Raw genomic sequence first — 18,142 nt, 5'->3', positions numbered from 1 at the left:
GTCATCTCTTCTTGTAAACTCGCCTATGCTGAGGCCACCCTGCCCTGGTTATGGTGGCTGAGCCGATATCCCTTCCCACCGAAGGATGCCACTACTCCCCCCCCCCCGGCAGTTGGATCTCTCCCCCCGCCCCCTTTTCAGTTGCAATGGCATTAACATTCCGCTGTCAGCACCCCCCTTCCACCCCAACAAGAGTATGTGCTTGCGGCGGGGTGGTGTGGTGGTGGCGGCAGCATTGCCTGATCCATGGTATGGAGTAGTAGAGAGGAGCACAGGATCCTTCCTGTGCTTCAGAAGCGATTAAAAAAGCTTTACTTTGGAAAAACATGGAATCTTCTGTCTGTTCCTTCTGCTTCACATGAGACGCGATTGGGGAGGAAAGCTGGTCTTGTGGTAGGTAGCACGCATGAATGTTCCCCTTGGCTAAGCAGAGGCCGCCTTGCTTTGGAATTGGGTGGGAGACTGCATATGTGAGCACTCTACGATATTCCCCATAGGGAATATGGGGCCATAGCTCACTGGAAGAGTATTTGCAGGCTTGCAGAGGGTCCCAGATTTGCTCCAGGCAGGAACCTCTCCAGCCCTACCTGAAACCATGGAGAGCTGTTGCCAGTCAGTGTTGACAGTCCTGAGCTAGACAGACCAAGGGTCTGACTTGGTTCCTAAATAAAGGATGGAAATTGACAAAGCTGAACAGGTTTCGCTCATGAAATTTACTTGTTTTCAGCTTTCAAGCGGGAAAAAATCTTTACAAAACCACAAGGAACAGTTTTCAAATATATTTATAATTTATCACACACACACTGGAATGAGGAGGCAGCAATCCAAACCTCCTCCTTTGAAACTAGTCCATAAAAAGCCTTACAAAACGGGGACATCTTCACAGGTAACCCGAAAAGCATGTCCCAGTGTCCGGGAGTTCCGAAGCTCACGGAAGGAGGGAGACCAGACCAGAGAAGAAAAAAAGGGAGAGTTTTCACCACAGAGAGCTCACGTGGCAGAGCGGCACCAACAAACTCCTCCGACCGGAAGCTGGTGCCGCTCCAGTCCTCTCCCACCCACCCGGCCTCTATGGTGGCCCCGTCTCCTCCCGCGAGCAGCCAATCGGGAGGCGGTGAGGCGCGTCGGCAGCCGTTGCTCGGCCCCCTTGTCCCGGAGCCGCGGCGCATGCGCTTCTCGCCGCTTGGGCCTGGGATTACGACGGCGCCTTTGGTGACGGCTGTGAGGGAACGAGCCGACCCCCCCCGCCTCTCTCGATGGCCGACTGCGGGAGAGGGGAGTACAACGGTGAGGGCGGGAGGCGAGCGCCAGAGGCCAAAGGGCGGCGGCGGGGGGGGGAGGGAGTAAGAAGGACCGGGGAGGGGAGAAGGACTGCGGGGGGCGGGCGGTGGACCTGGGAAGAGGAGGGGAACCTGGAGGAGAGGGGGGCCTGGGGGAGGGGCCGTGGGAGGAGAGAGGGGAGGCCCGTGGGGGGGGGCGGGGGGGGCCCTGGCTCAGGGGTAGAGACCCCCCCCTTCGTCCTGCAGGCAAGGTGTCCCCAGGTTCCTAATCCCCGGCAGCCTCTCCAGGCAGGGATGGGAGTGGGAAAAGTTCCTGCCTGCTGGGACCCCGGAGAGCCCCTGCCCGTCAGTGTCAGCCTTGCTGAGCTCCATGGGCCAAGGGCCTGACTCAGTAGATGGCAGCTTCAGACGGGAGGGACCACAGCTCAGTGGCGGAGCACCTGCTTGGCCTGCAAGAGGTCAGCCCCTCGGAGTGTTTCCAGAGAGGGCTGGGAAAGGAGCCCCCCAGCCCCTGACATCCTGGAGAGAGGCTGCCGGTCATGGTCGCAGGAGACTGTGCTGAGGTCTCATGGTCTGGCTCAGCAGTAGGAGGCGGTTCCTCATCATCATGTCTCGGGATGGGGATGAGGCTCAGTGTTGGAGCATCTGCTTCACAGGCAGAAGGTCGTGGTTCAGAGTCCCTGGCAGCATCTCCAGGGAGGGATGTGGCGGCGGCGGGGGGGGGGGGGACCTTTCTTTGGCTGAAACCCTGAAGAGCTGCTGCCAGTCAGTGTGTTGACAATACTGAGCAAGATGGGGAAGGTAATTTCCTGTGCTCCTAAGGACTAGTATGCCCTCCTGATGGTTGGAGAAGCTGGTGTGCTGAGGGGTTTTGTGTGGGGTACTTCTCAAGAGAAGCAGTAGAGCGTCCAGACGTGCCTTGTATTCTTGGGTTGGCTGCACCCGCTGAGGAGGACGAGGACAACCTGAAGTCCATCCTGGAGTTTTGCCCGATGTGGCTGTGATGCTTTCTCTGGTGTATACCTTCACGTACCTCGGCTGCCTGTGAGGTTTCTGACACCGCCCTGTGTTACCCCTGCACAGAACATGACGACCGTGTGGGTGGAGGCGGCAGGCCCTTCCCGCCACGGAGGAGAAAGGGCCGGGGCTCCTTTCGCGGGAGGCTGTACAGTGAAATGAACCATCCACGGAACTGGAGCAACCCTGGCCCCAGCCCTCGCAGGCCACTGGAGGAGGAGGAGGACGGCGATGTGCTCATGAACGAGCCTCAGGATGCGCTGCGCCCTCGCTAGTGAGTCGCCTTGTCCGGGGAGGGGCTGTTCTGCTCTAGGGTCAGGGTTGGTCAAATGGGAGCATCAGGGGCTTAGGCGGTACCTTTCATTTTACCTGCTTCTGCGTTGTTTTCTAAGGAAGCCATTAAAAGTACAGTCATCAGTAAAGCAACCAGGCAAAGGTAAACAGCAGAGGGAATTTAAAAGCCAGATGAAACCATCGGTCAGTGTTAAAATATTTTAAAAATGCTGGGTGAGTTGAGCAAAAAGAGAGGGTCTTGATTTGGTGGGAAAAGGACGAGGAATAATGTGTGGGGAGATAGGCTGGCTGTCACGGCTGAAAGAGCCCTGACCTAGAGCACTTGCAGAAGGACCTCTGCAGATCTTACTATCTGGGCAAGTTTGTGTGGGTGGAGGTGATCTTTTTCTTTGGACTTGGTTTCCAAGTTCTTGAAGGCTTTAAAGATTAAGACCTGCCCCTTGAATTGGGCCCAGAGTGAGAGTGCCAAGCTGCATCTCATCTATCCAGTCCCTCTTGCACGACAGGGTTCTTGGAGGTGCTGCTAGGTCAAGGTGCACATCTAAATTAACAATTGTTTTATCCACGGAGGAGGGGTGTCCTGCTTTCTACCCATGACCATCTTTCTGTCTAAGACTGACACGCTTTTGAATTGTGTTTCCATTAACTGGTAGCAAATGGAACACCTGCTCTTGTTGACAAGGTGAGGTGTTGAGGAAGGAAGGGTTTTTATCAAAGTGAGATGTTGCCCTGGTTGGTTGGTTGGTTGGTTTCTAATCCTAATCATGGGCGAACAGTTTGTTGTTAGTTTTCATAAAGCATGTAACCAACCCTGTGTGTGTTTAAAAGAAAAAAAGTCTTCCAGAAATTGCAGGAAAGGAGAGTGGATCCAAAAGAGGAATTGAATAAAGTCAAAGGGGTGTGTGTGCGTGCATGCGTGTGTGCTTGTTTGCTGGCTTGTTTTGCTGGTGTTCAGTTTGTTCAGTTCAGGCTGGAGTTCAGTTTGTGATCTGTTTGTGATCTGTTTTGCTGTTGACTACTCTGAATGGTGGATCCTCTCACGCAATAATAAGGGCAGGTGGGGCTCCGTGTTGAAGGTGAGCCTTTCCTGCCTAACCAGCTCCAGGTTCTTAGCTGCTGCTGCTGCTGCTGCTGCTGCTGCTGCTGCTGCTGCTGCTGTGAAGGCGGAGCAATGGGGCCATCTGAATCACTTCTTCCTAGCCTAGTTCTCCACACACTCGCCTTGGAGCCTGGCTCTCCCACATCCTGATTCAGCCCTTGGGGTGCTCCTCCCTCTTATTCAATGCTGGCTTTCTAATTCTCAGCTCTCCCTATGGGTCACGGCCAAACCGGGACAGGGGAGGCATGCGCCCTGGAATGAGGCGGAATCCAAACTCAGAGGAAGGCTACAAGGTCTGGTACAGGATCACGGTGAGTCCTGAGGAGGAGGGAAGTGGAGTTGGGGGTGGGGTGGGGTGGGGTGGGGTTGTAGCTCAGTGATGGAGCAGCCTCTGCTTTGCATGCAGAAGTTCTCTCAATCCCTGGCAGTGGCTGGGAGAGTCTCCTGCCTGGAACCTGGGAGAACGGCTACCAGCCAGTATAGGCAGTACTGAGCTGGATGGACCAAGGGTCTGACTCGGTAGAAGGCAGCTTCCTGTGTCCTTACGGACAGTCAGTGCTGGCACAGGTACTCCATTCCTGAGGGTTGCTGTCAGCTGAGGTGTAGCAGTTCCATTCCCCGGCCAAACACAGGATGTCTGCTGGGCTACATAGGAACCTAGAAAGCTGCCATATACTGAGTCAGACCATGGGTTCTATCTAGCTCAGTATTGTCTTCCCAGACTGGCAGCAGCTTCTCCCAGGTTGCAGGCAGGAACCTCTCTCAGCCCTATCTTGGAGATGCTGCCAGGGAGAGAACTTGGAACCTTCTTCTGCTCTTCCCGGAGCGGCTTCATCCCCTCAGGGGAATTTCCCTGACAGTGCTCACACTACATCAAGCCTCCCATTCAAAAGCAACCAGGGCGGACCCTGCTTAGCAGAGGGGACAAGTCGTGCTTGTTACTACAAGACCAGCTCTCCTGGTCTTGTGGTAAAAGGAAGACACCCTGCCGTTCACTTTGCTGTATGAAGGACCTCTTCCCAGCGCCCCCAGTGGTTCTTGGCCTTGGATTTCGGCATCGCTGCGCTTCACAGACATTGCTGCAACCTTCTCCTAGATATGCTGCCCTAATTGGCTGGTGTGCCTTCTTCTCAGATCCCCGGCGGGCGGAAATACGACCAGTCCTGGTTAATCAGGTCCATCCAGGAGACATGCAGCACCCCCGTCAATCCGTTGGAGGTAAGCGAGGCGTCCTTGGCTGTCGGGGCACCTCTTGCTGCGTGGATCCCAAATGCTTTGTGGTGAGAGGAGTTGCCTGGAGGGTGCCGTGAGGGCTGGCCGCTAGAGCCCTGAGCCAGCCCTGATCTCTTCCCAGCTCCGTCCCTCCATTGGCAGTGCGGTGAGCTTGCTGCACCCTCGGAGGGTGGGGGCTTTGGCCCGCTGTCTTTCATAGACACTTGCTTTGATTTAACAACATACTGCCGAAAACTCACGTGTCTGGGCGATTTTCAATGAAACATCAAAACAATTTAAAACAATGTTGAATTCTCTAATCAAAAGCCTGGGTGAGTAGATGAGTCTGAACCACCTTTTAAGCAGTGATCCAGGAAGCACCAGGGAGTGGTTTGGCTCCAGCTAGGGAGCTGAAGGGTGGGGCTTCTGGATGCCCTTAAGATCGGTCATCAGAGTACTGGGCTGGGATTCCCTGACGGAGCCGGTGCTACAACGGAGGGGTGCTGGAGAATCTCTCCTCCTGAGAGCACATGGCCCCCTCTGGCCCGGAGCCTGCCTGACGGCGGGGCGGGTGTGCCAGGAGTCACTCTCTCTGCTGACCTGCTGCGGAGAGGAAAGGGGGCCCCTGTGTGTGTTTTCCCGGCACTGGTGAGAGAAATGTGTGCATCCTTCAGAGTGTGAGCTGCTGCTGCTGCAGCAGCCTGTGTTTCCATACAGTCCTCACCTTTTCCGGAGACCGGCTTCCTTATAAAACCAGCAGAGGCGTGTCTTGCCCCTACATGTGTCTTTCTTTCCCGCAGATCCACCATATAAATAACCGCTTGGTGTTCTACGTTGCTGACGCCCAGACAGCCAATGCCCTCCGGCAGATATCCCGCAAGGTCGTTGGCCCGGATGGCTACAAGGTTGGGTGGTGCTTGCGCTGGCAGTGGGGTGGGGGGGAACGCTAGTCCAAGGAAGCTGGAGGCCTGAGCGGGGGTGGGGCTGGCTCCCGCTCGCTCTCGCGTCTCTAGCCAGGCCGCCATCCTCGCTTGGGCCTGGTCCCCTCTGTGGCCTTCCCTGCTCCAACCGGCCCTTCTTTGCAGATGCCAATCCTCACAAATCAGTGCAGCGTATCCAAACCGGCCCATCGTGAGTTGAGCCTGGAGGAGATCGAGCACCTGAAGGTGTGTAGGCCAAGCCTGAGCCGTCTCTACCTGCTGTCCACTCACCAGCTGGCCGGGCATTCCTGGGGGCCGGGGGCGATGGTGTCAGTGCCAGGCTCGTCTCTCGACAAGCCTGTCTCCAGATCCCGGTCAGCTGGCTTAGGGGGAAGGAGCTGGTTCTCCCCCCCCCCCCCCGAGGCTGGGCTGGTGGGGGCCAAGGCTGTTCTCGGGCCACCTCTCTCTGATGGGGGTTTTCCTCGCTGCTTTCAGAAGTGCATGAGCAAGAGGTACGATGGCTCCCTGCAGGCCTTGGACTTGAAGAAGCTCAATGCTGATCCAGGTGGGTCTCTCAGCCGCTCTTTCAGCAGCCAGGGCAGCCGCTGCTCACCTAGAATGGCCTCTGCCTTGGTGTCGAGCCCAAGCAGGCAGCTGCACCAGTCGCTGGCCTTGCGCCTGGGGGTCCTGCTCGCCCAGAGGGCTGGAGGCGTGGAGTTGTCGGTGCCTACATCGCGCAGAGGTCCCACTGCTCACCGATGGTGATGCTCTGATGGTGGCAAATGAGACGAAGGCTTCTGGCCTCTTTTGTGTTTAACTCTTCAGATCTGTTAGAGCAAAACATCGAGATGTTCTTGAACCGCTCAAACTGCATGAAAACTGTGATGCAGATCATCGGGGAGAACATTCCTGAGGTCAGCCATTTTCCTTCCTTCTTTTCCTCCCTCCCAACTGTCTGGGTCTCTGGGTGGCTTTGAAACCACAGAGGAGAGCTTCCTGAGGTCCTGAAGAAGAAGGCTTAAACGGCTGCTTAATGTTAGGAACATTGGAAGCTGCTGTCACCTGAGTCAGGCCCTTGAGCCTGTCTCCTGGGCCCTCGGGCACCGATATTTCCACAGCCTCACTTATTAATAGTTGAGCCAGCCTCTTGAAGGACATCCCGTGACTCAACAGGACTGCATGCACACACACACACCTGCACTGCTCTTCTTCTCTACCGGCATCTGTCCCAGTTTTCCTCTCCTTTCCAGCTTCAGAGGAAAAGGATCAGTCCTGCTGGAGGGAGCCAGATTGTGGGGCCGGGATGAAAAACATCTGACTTGGGCACCATTAAAAGGGGACTCCCTTAGCAACCCTCCCCGCATCTCGCCTGGCAGATGGGGTGTGCGGTGGCGTTGCTTGCCGTGGGGCGATTTGCAGGTGGTGCCTCTGGGTTTGGTGTGGCTGGCTGGCAGGCAGGCAGCATCGCACAGCCCCCTTCCGTCCTGGCCTCACTCCTGGGCTCTCTTCCCTTCTTGCAGCTCCTCTCGCTGGACTTGAGCACCAACAGGCTCTTCCGGCTGGACGACTTGGCCGAGCTGCCCCTGAAGGCCCCCAAACTGAAGAGCCTCAACTTGTCTTCCAACTGGGTGAGCCGCAGCGCCTCTTGGCCCAGCCGGAGCCACTTGGGCCCTCGAATCCCCCCCGCCCTCCGGCTCATGCAGGGCTTTCTCTCTCTCTCTCTCTCTCTCTCTCAATCTCTCCTGCCTCTCAGCTGAAGTCGGAGCGGGACCTGAACAAGCTGAAAGGCCTGAAGCTGGATGAGCTGTGGCTGGATGGCAACCAGCTGTGCGACAGCTTCCGAGACCAGTCCACGTACATCCGGTGAGCTGCTCCGGCCTCCTGGCAGGCAGGCAGCCCACCCGCCCGCCCGCTCTCTTCCGCCTGAATGTGGCTGCCTCTGCCCAGCAGGGCTCGCTGAAGATGCCCCCGCCCAGCTCTCTGTGAGAAGGCCTCTCCGGCGCCCACTGGAGCGCGGTGGGCGCTTCTGTCCCTCCACACCGCTGGCCTTGGCCACGGCAGAGCCTCCCTGGAGGCCCTCCCTCTGCGTTTCTGGCTCCGGACTGTGCTGCTGCTGCTGCTGCTTCTGCATCTGACCATGGTTTTATTTCAGCGAGGTTGGAGTGCTTCCTCTCCTCCCCCCCGCCCTGCCCACCTGCTCAGGTGTGCGTCCTCAGTGGCCTCCCCCCCTTCCCAGCTGTGTCTCTCCCTTCACCCCCCTCCCGCCCCCCCTGCTTTCCTCCCTCCGGGCCCTCGGCATGCACAGCCTCTTCCTCCCTGCCCAGTCTCCCCCCACGCCCCCCCCACACCTCCATGTGGACCTGCCAAGCCATGCCGCCCCCCTGGGGCCTTGGATCGCTCTCGGCCTTGAGAGCCGCCTCACGCAGTGCCAAGCAGGCCTGGACCCTGCCGGGGCACGCGGAGCCTGTGTTTTGGAGCGGAACCCCAGCTGCCCAGCCCTGGGGCGCCCCTCGTGTGTCTGGCCCTCACAGAAGGCTGCTTAGCCCAAGACGGGTGCGATTCCTCACGGAAGGAACCACCGCAGACAGGCACAGTCGCAGCGCGGCCCCTCTCCGGAGGAGCTGGTGGTCAAGACCTGGGCGCCGCCACTGCCACGTCGTCACGCGTGCTCATTCTCTGCCAGTCGCTTTCGGAAAGCGCCAGCGCTCTTTCCAGAGGAGGAGCCTTGTGCTTCTCCATCAGCAGAGAGCACGGAACGGACTGACTTTGGGCTGGAGCAGCCGCTGACTGATGCGATGGGTTCACCTCCGCACAACCTTTTTCCTCCCCTCTTCTCTGCTGGGATCCCTGCTGGCGTGGGCAGGCGCCTGGACCTCTCTGTGGTGGAGGGTGTCGGAGGGACACACCCAGGGGGGGCGAGGCTGTGCATCCATGGGGGAGGGCGGGGCAGGTTCCCAGGCCTTTCCTCTGTGTTTCCTTCCGTCTCCTGCCTCCCCTGCCCCTCACCCCCACCGCCCCTCACCCCCACCGTCTGCCGCAGTCACTCAATTACATTTGGGCCTTGATGCGGGAGCGGTGTTTGAGGCACCTCTGCGACCAGTGGGGAACCTTGTCTATTCCCCCTTCCCCGCCCCTTCCTCCCTCCCTCCCTCCCTCCCTCCCTCCCTCCCTCCGGCCTCTGTGGAGCACCTTCCCTGTCAGTGAGCTGTGCGGGTGAGTAAAAAGCTCAGGTAAGTTCAGAGGGAGCCATCTAGCACCGTGGCCTTCCCTCGTCTGCCTCTCACACCCATGTGCATGTGTAAAACTACCATGGGAAGGGCATGAGTTTTGCAGAGCGTTTCCCTTAAGATCTCTTCTGCTCTGCTGGCCAAAGCTGCAGTTTACTTACTACCTGTGAGATGTCTGATCCTGACTAAACAGCACTGCCTGCAGACAGCTGTCGGAGGCAGTAGAGAAGTGTAATGGTCCATAAATAACTGCCACCGTTGCCCTTGTACTATGTCAAGGAGCAGAACTGCAAGCATGAAACTGGCCCATTTCCCGTCTGCGTAGAACGCTCTGGCCCATTCAGGGAGAGCTGGCGTGACTTCTCCCCACCAGACCTGAGTCCGATTCCAGTATACAGGAGAGAGAACGTCGGCTCAGATCCGAGTGATCCGTAATGCGGCTTTGAAACCTGTCCTAATGCCTCACCAGCAAAGTGCTTCTCTGTGCCTCATTTGTGTTACTTCACCCAGTTAGTGCCCAAAGAGGCAGAACCTCAGTGGGTCTCGTGGGCAGCTGTACAAGCCCTCCCCGAGGTGGTTCTGTGCCGTGGTTTGAAAGCCTTATGCGTGTGGATCTCTTGGGCGTGCAGAGAGACAGACAAATGGGCAGCCTTTTATAAGGGGGCTTTTCTTAAAGACTCTGGTGAGTAATCAAGAGGAAGAGGGAGGAGAGCTGGGACCCCAGTGAGGCCATTCTCCCTGTTCTCCGCAGCCCTCCAGCTTTCCTAAGGTTTCCTCTCCTGGAGGCTGGCTGCTCTTTAACTTACAGCCGAGGAGAGGCGGGCCAAGCCCATATGTACGGGCCAAGCCCCAGAGCCTCTGTAATCAATACAAATAATAGGTTGCCTGTGGGGCACTGAGCTAGGAGCGTAGGGAGCGGCCTTTTGCTGAGTCAGACCCTGGGCCCCTCTCTCGGAGGGCTGTCTACACTGTCTGGCAGCGCCCCTCTGGGGTCTTTCCCATCCCTCCCTGGAGGAGATGCTGGCAGGGCTGGCCCCAGGCCCTCCTGCCTGCCAAGCAGAGGCTCTCTCACTGAGCTGCGGCCCCATCTCCAGCCTTAGACCGAGACTGGCAGCGGCTCTCCTGGGGTCTTTCACAGCCCTCCCTGGAGATGCCGGCAGGGACCCAACGGGCCCTTCTGCATGCTGAGCGGAGGCCCTCTCACTGGGCAGTGCCCCCCCCCGCTCCCCTCTCTGTAAGGAAGGTGTCGGGGGCACCCTGTCCCTTATGCAGCCCAGCCACTCCTCACTGCTGCCCCCCGCCTCCTTTTGAGAGCAGTTGGGGGGAGTCTCCTCTCCCCCCCCCACCCCCAGTCCTGGGTTTAAAGGGGAAGAAGGGCTGCTGCTGCATCGGAGAAGGGGGCCGGGCGGGGCGGGCACTGCTCTGGGAAGAAGCTGCCTCACTCACTCCTGTTCCCATTCTGACAGCGCCGTCCGAGAACGGTTTCCCAAGCTGCTGCGGCTGGTGAGTAGCCCGGTGCGGGGAAGGGGGGCTGGGCTGGGCTGGGCTGGGCTGGGCTCTCCGCGCGGCCCCTTCACCCCTCCCTCTCCTTCTGCAGGACGGCCACGAACTCCCCCCTCCCATCTCTTTTGATGTCGAAACACCGACCAAGCTGCCCCCCTGCAAGGTACGGAGACCTGGGGAGGGGTGGGGTTGGGCGGAGGGCTTGGGGGGCCCATTCCAGACCCTGGGAGGCCAAGGGCCCCCTCCGCAGGGTGTGCTGAATGCTTGGGGGGCCACAGAAGGGCCCTGGCTCACCGGCCGCTTCTCTCTTTGGCTCTCCCTACTCAGGGCAGCTATTTTGGCTCAGAAGACCTGAAGGGGCTCATCCTGCAGTTTCTGCAAGAGTAAGTCTCAAACTGGGGTGGGAATAACGGCCATCTTGGGTCATGAGGGGCATAGTGAGGTGGGAGGGCGTGGCCTGCTAGCCAGTCAAGTGATGGGTGTGCCAGAAGCCAAGGGTGGGCAGGTTGCAGTGGTAGCTCTGTTTGTTTGGGGACCAGAAAGGAAGTTTCTCTCCTCCCCCCCACCCCCGCCCTGCTGCCTGGGGTCCTATTGCCCAGTGACTGGGGTGCGTGGAGCCTTTCCTGGAAAAGCATTTCTCGGTGGCCCCGCCTGAATCACGTGGAGCTCGGTCAGGGGGGCAGCTGTGCTCTGCTCAGGGAGTGGGGGTAGACCGTGATGGCGACCGGGGATGCAGGTCTGCCCCGGGGATTCCTGTGGGGCTGTGGGAGGAGGAGTCCTCGCCTGGCCGGGCTGCAGAGGGGCGGGTGTGGGAACCCTGGTCTCCAGGTCTCCGTCTTCCCCCTGCTGGTCTCAGATGGGGCTTCCAGGCACCAGTCGGGGTGTCCCTGCTGACGGCCGGGGCTCTGGTTGGGCACAGCCTGGGTCCTGGCCGTGCCGCCACTCCTGACTGCCAGGCAAAGATGCAGGTGGCTGGAGGCCTCTCCGTACCGACACCAGCATGCCTTGGGAAGGAGCCCCCAGCCACACGAGCCCCTCTGCAGCCTGGGTGTTGGAGGACCAGGCCGGAAGCACAGGCCTGCCTTCTGCCCCGTCCGTTGGACTGATGTTTCTCTCCCCGCAACCCGCAGATATTATGCCATCTACGACTCCACGGACCGGCAGGGCTTGCTGGACGCCTACCACGACGGGGCCTGCTGCTCCTTGACCATCCCCTGCTCACTTGTGAACCCCTCCAGGTCAGGCACTGCTCTGGGCTCTTCTTCCCTTGCCTCGGAAGGGCTGGATGTTGGGCTCCCGGACAGACTGCTCTCCTTCCAGCCTGAGGAGGGCTGCCAGTGCCGTCCGTGGAGGAGTCCTGCCAAAGCTCCTGCACACCCCCCCCCCCGAGAGGCAGGATGTGGGCATGGAACCGGGGTGCGTGTGTGTGTGTCCCTTGCCACCTCCCGCATGTGGGCCATGCTTTGGGAAACAGACGGACTGACATTTCAGGGGTCTTTTCTGAGCAGTGCTCTTGCATTCATACTGGGCTGTGTGCTGGATGTAAATTTGGGAGAGTAGAGGCTTTGTGCGATCAAGAGACCTGAGCAAACATTGTGCCGCCCTCCTGGAGGCGGACAGTTGCCTTCAGGTTTCCTTGGCTCCTCACCAGTGAGGTTCCCTCTGATCCCCACCCCCATCCTTGTGCAGAATGACTTTTAAGCATTGGGTGTGCCCCTGCATCCAGGGTGGGGCCTTCCTGATCCAGCCTGCACGCACACAAGCCGTAGAGGGCGTACTGCTGCTCATCCCTGGGAGGTTGGCTGGACCTCCCAGTGGCTGGCCAGCCTGCAGCCAGACCCAAACCCTGGGGGGCTTGCCATGGAGATCAATAAATAGAATGGCCTCCTTTCCAGCTCTGCTCTGCAGACAGAAGGGCTCGGGGAACCCACCAGGAGTGTGCGCGCTCTCTCTCTCTCCCTCCCTTCCTCCCACCATGGGACTCCTCATGGGGTTTTCTCTCTCCCCACAGGACCAGGAGTTTGTCTGAATACTATAAGAGCAGCAGGAATGTGAAGAAGCTGAAGGATCCCTGTAAGCAGAGCCCCTGGTTGCCACGGGGGTGGGGATGGGGGTGTGCATGGCTCCAGACGCGCAGGAAAGGGGGCAGGCAGGACCAGCACAGGCATCCGTGTGGCAGATCACCCCTCCATGGAGCTCCTGGGTCCAGGTAGGCCCTCTGCTGCTGCTGAGACCCTTGTTCCTGCGCAGGACTGGGGTCCTGATCTGCCAGGAGGGGAGCTGCGCCGGTGGGATGGTTTGGTGCCATCTCAGAAGCACAAGAAACAGAGGCCTGAGTCAGACCCGTGGCCTGTCGAGCTCCGGATTGCCTACTCTGACTGGCAGCGGCTCTCCAAGGCTTCAGGCAGGAGTCTCTCCCAGCCCTTCCTGCAGATGCTGCCAGGGACTGAACCGGGGGCCTCCTGCATGCCAAGCAGAGCGATGGCTCGTTTGGACTGTTCCATTTTCAAATTCCCCATTGTGGAGAAGCGCAAGGCGCCAAAGAGCCCGATTTGGCCCAAGCTCCAGCTGGGAGATGTGAGAGTCACGCTTCTTTCAGGGAGGCCTGTAGAATACTTCCTCCTCCAGGGAGCAGAGCTGACCCATGTTGGCTGGAACTGGTTGGAGGCAGAGGGAGCCAGGCCAGAGCGGGCGCTACGGATCGGTGTCCTGCTAGCGCTGCCTGGGTCTTCAGGACCCCCAGAATGGGCTCTGCTGCCAGCGACGCCAGCTGCCTCTGCCCCGTGGAGTAACCAGCCAGCTTGCCCGCCTGCTGGGACGACCTCCTTCTCCCCGTGGCCTTTGGCCGGCCTTGGCCCAAGCGCCGTCCGTGTTTGCTCCCCAACTGACCTTGCCCAAAGGGGCAGGAGTGCTCCGTTGATGCTGCCAGGTGCCGCCTTTGGGCCAGCAACTCCATCCCGTGAGCCCTTCGCCTGATGGGTGTGCGGCCACGGATCCTTGGAGCTTCGTGTCCAGAGAACCCCACCAACTGATGGTCCTGGACGCCCTTTCTGGGGGTACTGAGTGTGTGACTCTGTCACTGGCACTTCCTGGAAGGTGCTAGCCTTAATTTGGCTGATGCAGACTGCAGAGCAAGCCGTGGCTCAGGGAACCTGGACACGGAAGAGGGAATTGGTGTGCAGGAAGAAGGTGTCTGAGATGGTGCACGTGGAGATGAAGCCTGAGGATCATTTGCATTGAAACAGGAAGATAGACTCCGGCGGAGTTGAACCATCTGGGACCAAGTCAAGAAAGCAGTGTGAATGAACATGGACACACGCGCATGCGCGCACACACACACACACTCTCTCTCTCTCTCACTCTTAACCCTGCCAGTTAAGCTGGAACTCCCATAGACAGAGAGACTCTATCTGGCAGCCTCGCAAGTGCCTTGCGTCTGCTGGACCTTCCGTGCACTTGGTGGCGATGCTGACTGCTGAGGTCAGCGAGGGAAATGCCTGGGGTCAGTCCAGGACAGCTGTGCCTCTGCTGCTGTGTAGCCCTGGTGCGTCCTCCAGGCCGCGCTCCGCGGGAGGGTGTGTTGTGTTGTGTCTTGTGTAGGCCGCCTTCCTCGGCTCCACTTCCTCTTCTCTCTCTCTCTCTCTCTCTCTCTCTCTCTCACACACACCTTTTGGGTTTCTTAAGCCTGGCCTCTCCAACAGGCTGAAATGGTCTGGTGCCTGAATGGTCCTGTTAGGCAACGTCCGTTGTCCTTCCTCGCTCTTATTCAGGGGGGCTGCCTGGAGCTATTTGTTTTATGTGGTCCCCAAAATGCAGTGGGCGACGGACGCGCCATTCCTGGTGCCACACAGCATGTCCGCCACCGCAGCCCTTCTTGGGAGGGGCTGCCCTGCACACGCCGCCTCCCAGAGGGGGCTCTGCCCCACTTCCCCAGAACCCCAGGCTTGTTTGCTGCCCGGCCAGGCCCGGCTCTGGCTGCAGGGGGGAGACGGAGCCTCTGACCTGCCCCCTCTCTCTGCCCCAGGCATGCGCTTCCGGCTGCTCAAGCACACGAGGCTGAATGCTGTGGCCTTCCTCAGTGAGCTGCCCAGGACCCAGCACGACACCAACTCCTTCGTGGTCGACGTCTGCGTGCAAACGGTGAGGAGGGGGCTGGCCGACTGGGGGCCTCCTGCCAGAGGGCAGGCCAGCTCGGCGGGAGACGGAGGGAGGAAATGGGCTCGCCTGGCCCTCTCGGCAGGGGGCTCGGCAGATGACTCTGGGCTGGCTCCTTTCTCCTCTCCAGAACTCGTTGCTGTGCTTCACTCTCTTTGGGGTCTTCAAGGAAGGTGAGTGTGGGGCCCTTGGGGGGCAGCCGGAGGGAGACCCACGCCCTGCCCCTCCCAACTCTCTTTCCTTTCCTGCCTGCAGTGGACGGCAGATGGCGTGACGCCGTGCGGGCCTTCTCCCGCGTCTTCATCGCGGTGCCTGCTGGCATCAACAGGTGAGGGAGCCTGGGCAAGGCTGGCCACTCGGTGGCTGCGGCTTGGAGCACTCCACTTTCCAAAGCATCGTACACCGGAAAATTAAAAATGCCCCAAGGTGCTGTCGCCACAGTTCTCACCAGGGAGACCCCAGCAACAGCCACTGGAGGGCTCCTGCGCGGGAGCCGGATTGGGCCACTTGCTCTCCTGGCTTCTTGCTAAGGAGAAGAGAGTCACCAATCTCTGCTCTGTTGGCGGGGGGGGGGGGGGGCGGGGGGCAAGTGGGGGAGCCCAGGAGCCGAGGGGTTGGCTGGCCCTTGGTGGCGGAAGTGTCTCTGGTCTGGGAAAGGCGGGTGGGTTTCTTCCCCTTTCTGTCTTTTGGCAGAATGCTGGCTGGGGGCTGTTCTCGCCTTTGTAGCCGCCCTTGGTGCTTTTTAGCCACCCTCTTTTGGGGCGCTGTCTAGCTGGGAAAGCAGAGGCTGAGAGAGAGGCAGCAGATGTTGGCCCACAGTGTGAGTCTGTGTGTGTGTGCGCATGCGTGCGTGCGTCCGCCCGCACCCAAGTGGAGGGCAAGCTTCCTGTTAGGCCAGAGACTGAAGGGGGGGGAGGGAGGCCACACGCCACCTTCGCTTTCCCCCCTCGCTGCCTTCAGTTTCAAGGCAGGCCTCCTCCCTTCTGTGCAGGCTGAGCATCGTGAACGACCAGCTCTTCATCCGGAAGGCCAGCAACGAGGAGATCCGGAAGGCCTTTGTCATGCCAGCCCCCACGCCTTCCTCGAGCCCCGTGCCCACCCTCTCGGCGGAGCAGCAGGAGATGCTGCAGAACTTCTCCCTGCAGTCTGGCATGAACATCGAGTGGTCTCAGAAGTGAGTCTGGCTGGCAGGGGCTGGGTGGAGAGGCAGCCAGAGCTGGTCTGGCCAGGGGGAGAGTGGTGGCCCAAGAGGGCACGGGTGTCCTCCCTGCAGGAGAGCTGCCTCCCCACGCCCCCCTCGTGTGCAGTCGCTCCAGGGCAGGGCATCTGCTTGGCATGCAGAAGGTCCTGGGTTCAATCCCTGGCTTGGAGAACAGCTGCCAGTCGGTGCAGGCAGGCCTGAGCCGGCTGAACCAAGGGCCTGACTCGGTTTGTGGCAGCTCCTTATGTCGTTCCCACCCACCCCTCACTTTGCCCAGGTGCCTCTTGGACAACGACTGGGACTACAATCAAGCTGCCCACGCCTTCACCCAGCTCAAGGTGAGGACCCTTCCCCAGATGCTTCATTACTCTGCCTCCCAAAGCAAAGAGGGGCTTTGGAGCTCTTGCTCGCCTCTCGGCCGTTCGGGGGCAGACGGGGCCACACACAAGCCTGCCAGCTCTGCTGTAGCCTGTTGATCTTGACCGTGCAAAGCCACCCAGACCTCCTGCTGACCCTGAGCCCTCAAGGGATACCGTTGTCCCCTCCCTGCTCAGGGCAGGGAGATCTGGGAATGGCTTCTCCACTATTAGGCAGGGTGGGGTGTGTGTGTGTGTCTGTGTGTCTGTGTGAGGTCATGGAGAAGACCTTTCCCCCAGGGCAGAGGATGGGTGTGCCTGAGATGCTGGGCCTTGCTCTGAGAACAGGTGGCATCTCGAAGTCCTTGCCTGGTGGAAGTTGGCTCTTAGTGCCTGCTTCTCAGGCGGAAGGGGTCTAGCAGGAGGCAGGACCGGTGGTCTTTGGTTCTTGGCTTGGCCCCCCGTGTGGCTGCAGCCGGGAGAGGGGATGCCTCTGGATTTGGGAGCACAAAGAAGCCACTGGCCCGCTCCGGGCTCGGTTGGGAGCTTCCCACGAGGGTCTGTTTCCTTTTAGGACTTCCCTGGTGGTAATCTTGGTGGTTCCTTTTTTCCAGGCGAAAGGGAAGATTCCTGAGGTGGCTTTCATGAACTGAACTGGGGGTGGGGCCCTGTCACCCTGACCAAAACCAACAGAGCTCCGTTTCACCCCTTGTAAATAAGTGTATGAAAATTCAGTTTTCGAAGTGGAGAGACTTCCCCCTGTGGCGACTGTGAAGGCTGCACCGTGCCCTTTGGAGGGGGCCAGAGGCCAGGACTGCGGCAAGCACTGTGAACATGGCAGCACCTCCAAGCGGCAGCGGCAGAAGATGGCAGCAGGGAGAGGGGCTAGGAAGCTGGGCTGGGTCGAGCATGAATTCCGCCGGCGGCCCCGTCACCAGGTCCTGAGGCGAAGGTCCTTCCGGGCTGCTTCCCCCCTCCTTTGAATGTGGAGACTTTGTGCATTTTCCTTCGTGTATTCTTGCCACCTCCTTCCTCTGCAGCGGTTGTCTCAGGAATCCTGCCTTGTACTGCCTAGGCTCAAGGGCCTGGCTCTCCCCAACTTGGAGGTTTAGAGCCCCCCCCCCCAGTCCTCTAGGGCCCAAAGCTTTGCTGTGTGGGGGGAAGGAAGGGCAGCAGCCCACTCCCAGCGGGTACAAGGCCTTTCCCCAAGGCTGGTACCATCTCGACTCCGTCTCCTTGTTCTAAATGGCCTCTGGCAGTTTCTGAGCCGCAGCTCAGGCCTGGCCCCTCCTTGCTCCTTTTTCTCTTCCGTTCCTGGGACGCTGCAGTCACTTCCCTCAGGAGGAGGAGGAGGGAGTGGTGGTTGGCACACGTGTGCCTCCCGCTGCGGCTCTGGTCTTTCTCTTCCACTTGTAGTTCTTGCAAACACTGTGTTTAGTAAAATTATTATTATTAAAACCTCGCTTGAGTCTCTGTTTTCTAAACCAGAAAGAGGATCCTGTCCCTGTAGAGTCTTGGCCCAGAAGACCAGGTCACCTCCGGAAACCAGGGGAAAGAGCCTTGGTGCTTGGACCTTTGATTGTGCTTGTGAGGAACCCAAAGCCGGAGCTGCTCCTCTGGGCCCAGCCTGCTTCAGGAGGACCAGGAGTGTTTGGCCTCTTCCCCCAGTGGGGAGGCCCCTGCCACTGTGGGAAGGTGTCTGGGGAGTGGAGCTAGGGCAGAGGGAGACACACTTTGCTCTGAAAGAGCGCCAGGCAAACAGTTGGCGTTGGTTTCCAGAAGGCCAAGTCTGCCCTGCACGTTGTGGTGCCTGGAGGACTAACAACCTTGCAACAGGTGCCAGAGTGAAAGAGTCAGGTTGTCTGTTGGTGTGGGCTA

General features: G+C 59.4%; 1 protein-coding gene across 1 annotated transcript; it reads left to right on the top strand.

The window, feature by feature from the left end:
* The first annotated feature begins 1,123 nt into the window (after positions 1-1,123).
* On the top strand, positions 1,124-17,726 carry NXF1 (nuclear RNA export factor 1). The gene is made up of 21 exons (XM_053277683.1): positions 1,124-1,287; positions 2,364-2,571; positions 3,896-4,001; positions 4,825-4,908; positions 5,703-5,807; positions 5,988-6,068; positions 6,318-6,387; positions 6,648-6,736; positions 7,343-7,450; positions 7,576-7,685; positions 10,516-10,552; positions 10,647-10,715; positions 10,880-10,935; positions 11,683-11,790; positions 12,564-12,625; positions 14,577-14,692; positions 14,838-14,880; positions 14,963-15,035; positions 15,699-15,881; positions 16,186-16,246; positions 16,879-17,726. Exons 1-21 carry the CDS (start codon positions 1,257-1,259, stop codon positions 16,915-16,917), a joined length of 1,839 nt encoding a protein of 612 aa, XP_053133658.1. The 5' UTR covers positions 1,124-1,256; the 3' UTR covers positions 16,918-17,726.
* Positions 17,727-18,142: the final 416 nt, after the last annotated feature.

Source organism: Hemicordylus capensis, chromosome 14 (assembly GCF_027244095.1).
Source record: "Hemicordylus capensis ecotype Gifberg chromosome 14, rHemCap1.1.pri, whole genome shotgun sequence".
NCBI classification, from domain to species: domain Eukaryota; kingdom Metazoa; phylum Chordata; class Lepidosauria; order Squamata; family Cordylidae; genus Hemicordylus; species Hemicordylus capensis.
The sequence above is the reverse complement of the archived record's forward strand: the minus strand, read 5'-3'. Positions and strand labels throughout refer to the sequence as shown.

Coding starts and splice junctions, on each gene's coding strand:
- NXF1 (XM_053277683.1), top strand. CDS start 1,257: ATGGCCGACTGCGGGAGAGGGGAGTACAACG. Junction 7,451..7,575: donor TCAACTTGTCTTCCAACTGG/GTGAGCCGCAGC, acceptor CCTGCCTCTCAG/CTGAAGTCGGAGCGGGACCT. Junction 15,036..15,698: donor GTGCCTGCTGGCATCAACAG/GTGAGGGAGCCT, acceptor CCTTCTGTGCAG/GCTGAGCATCGTGAACGACC.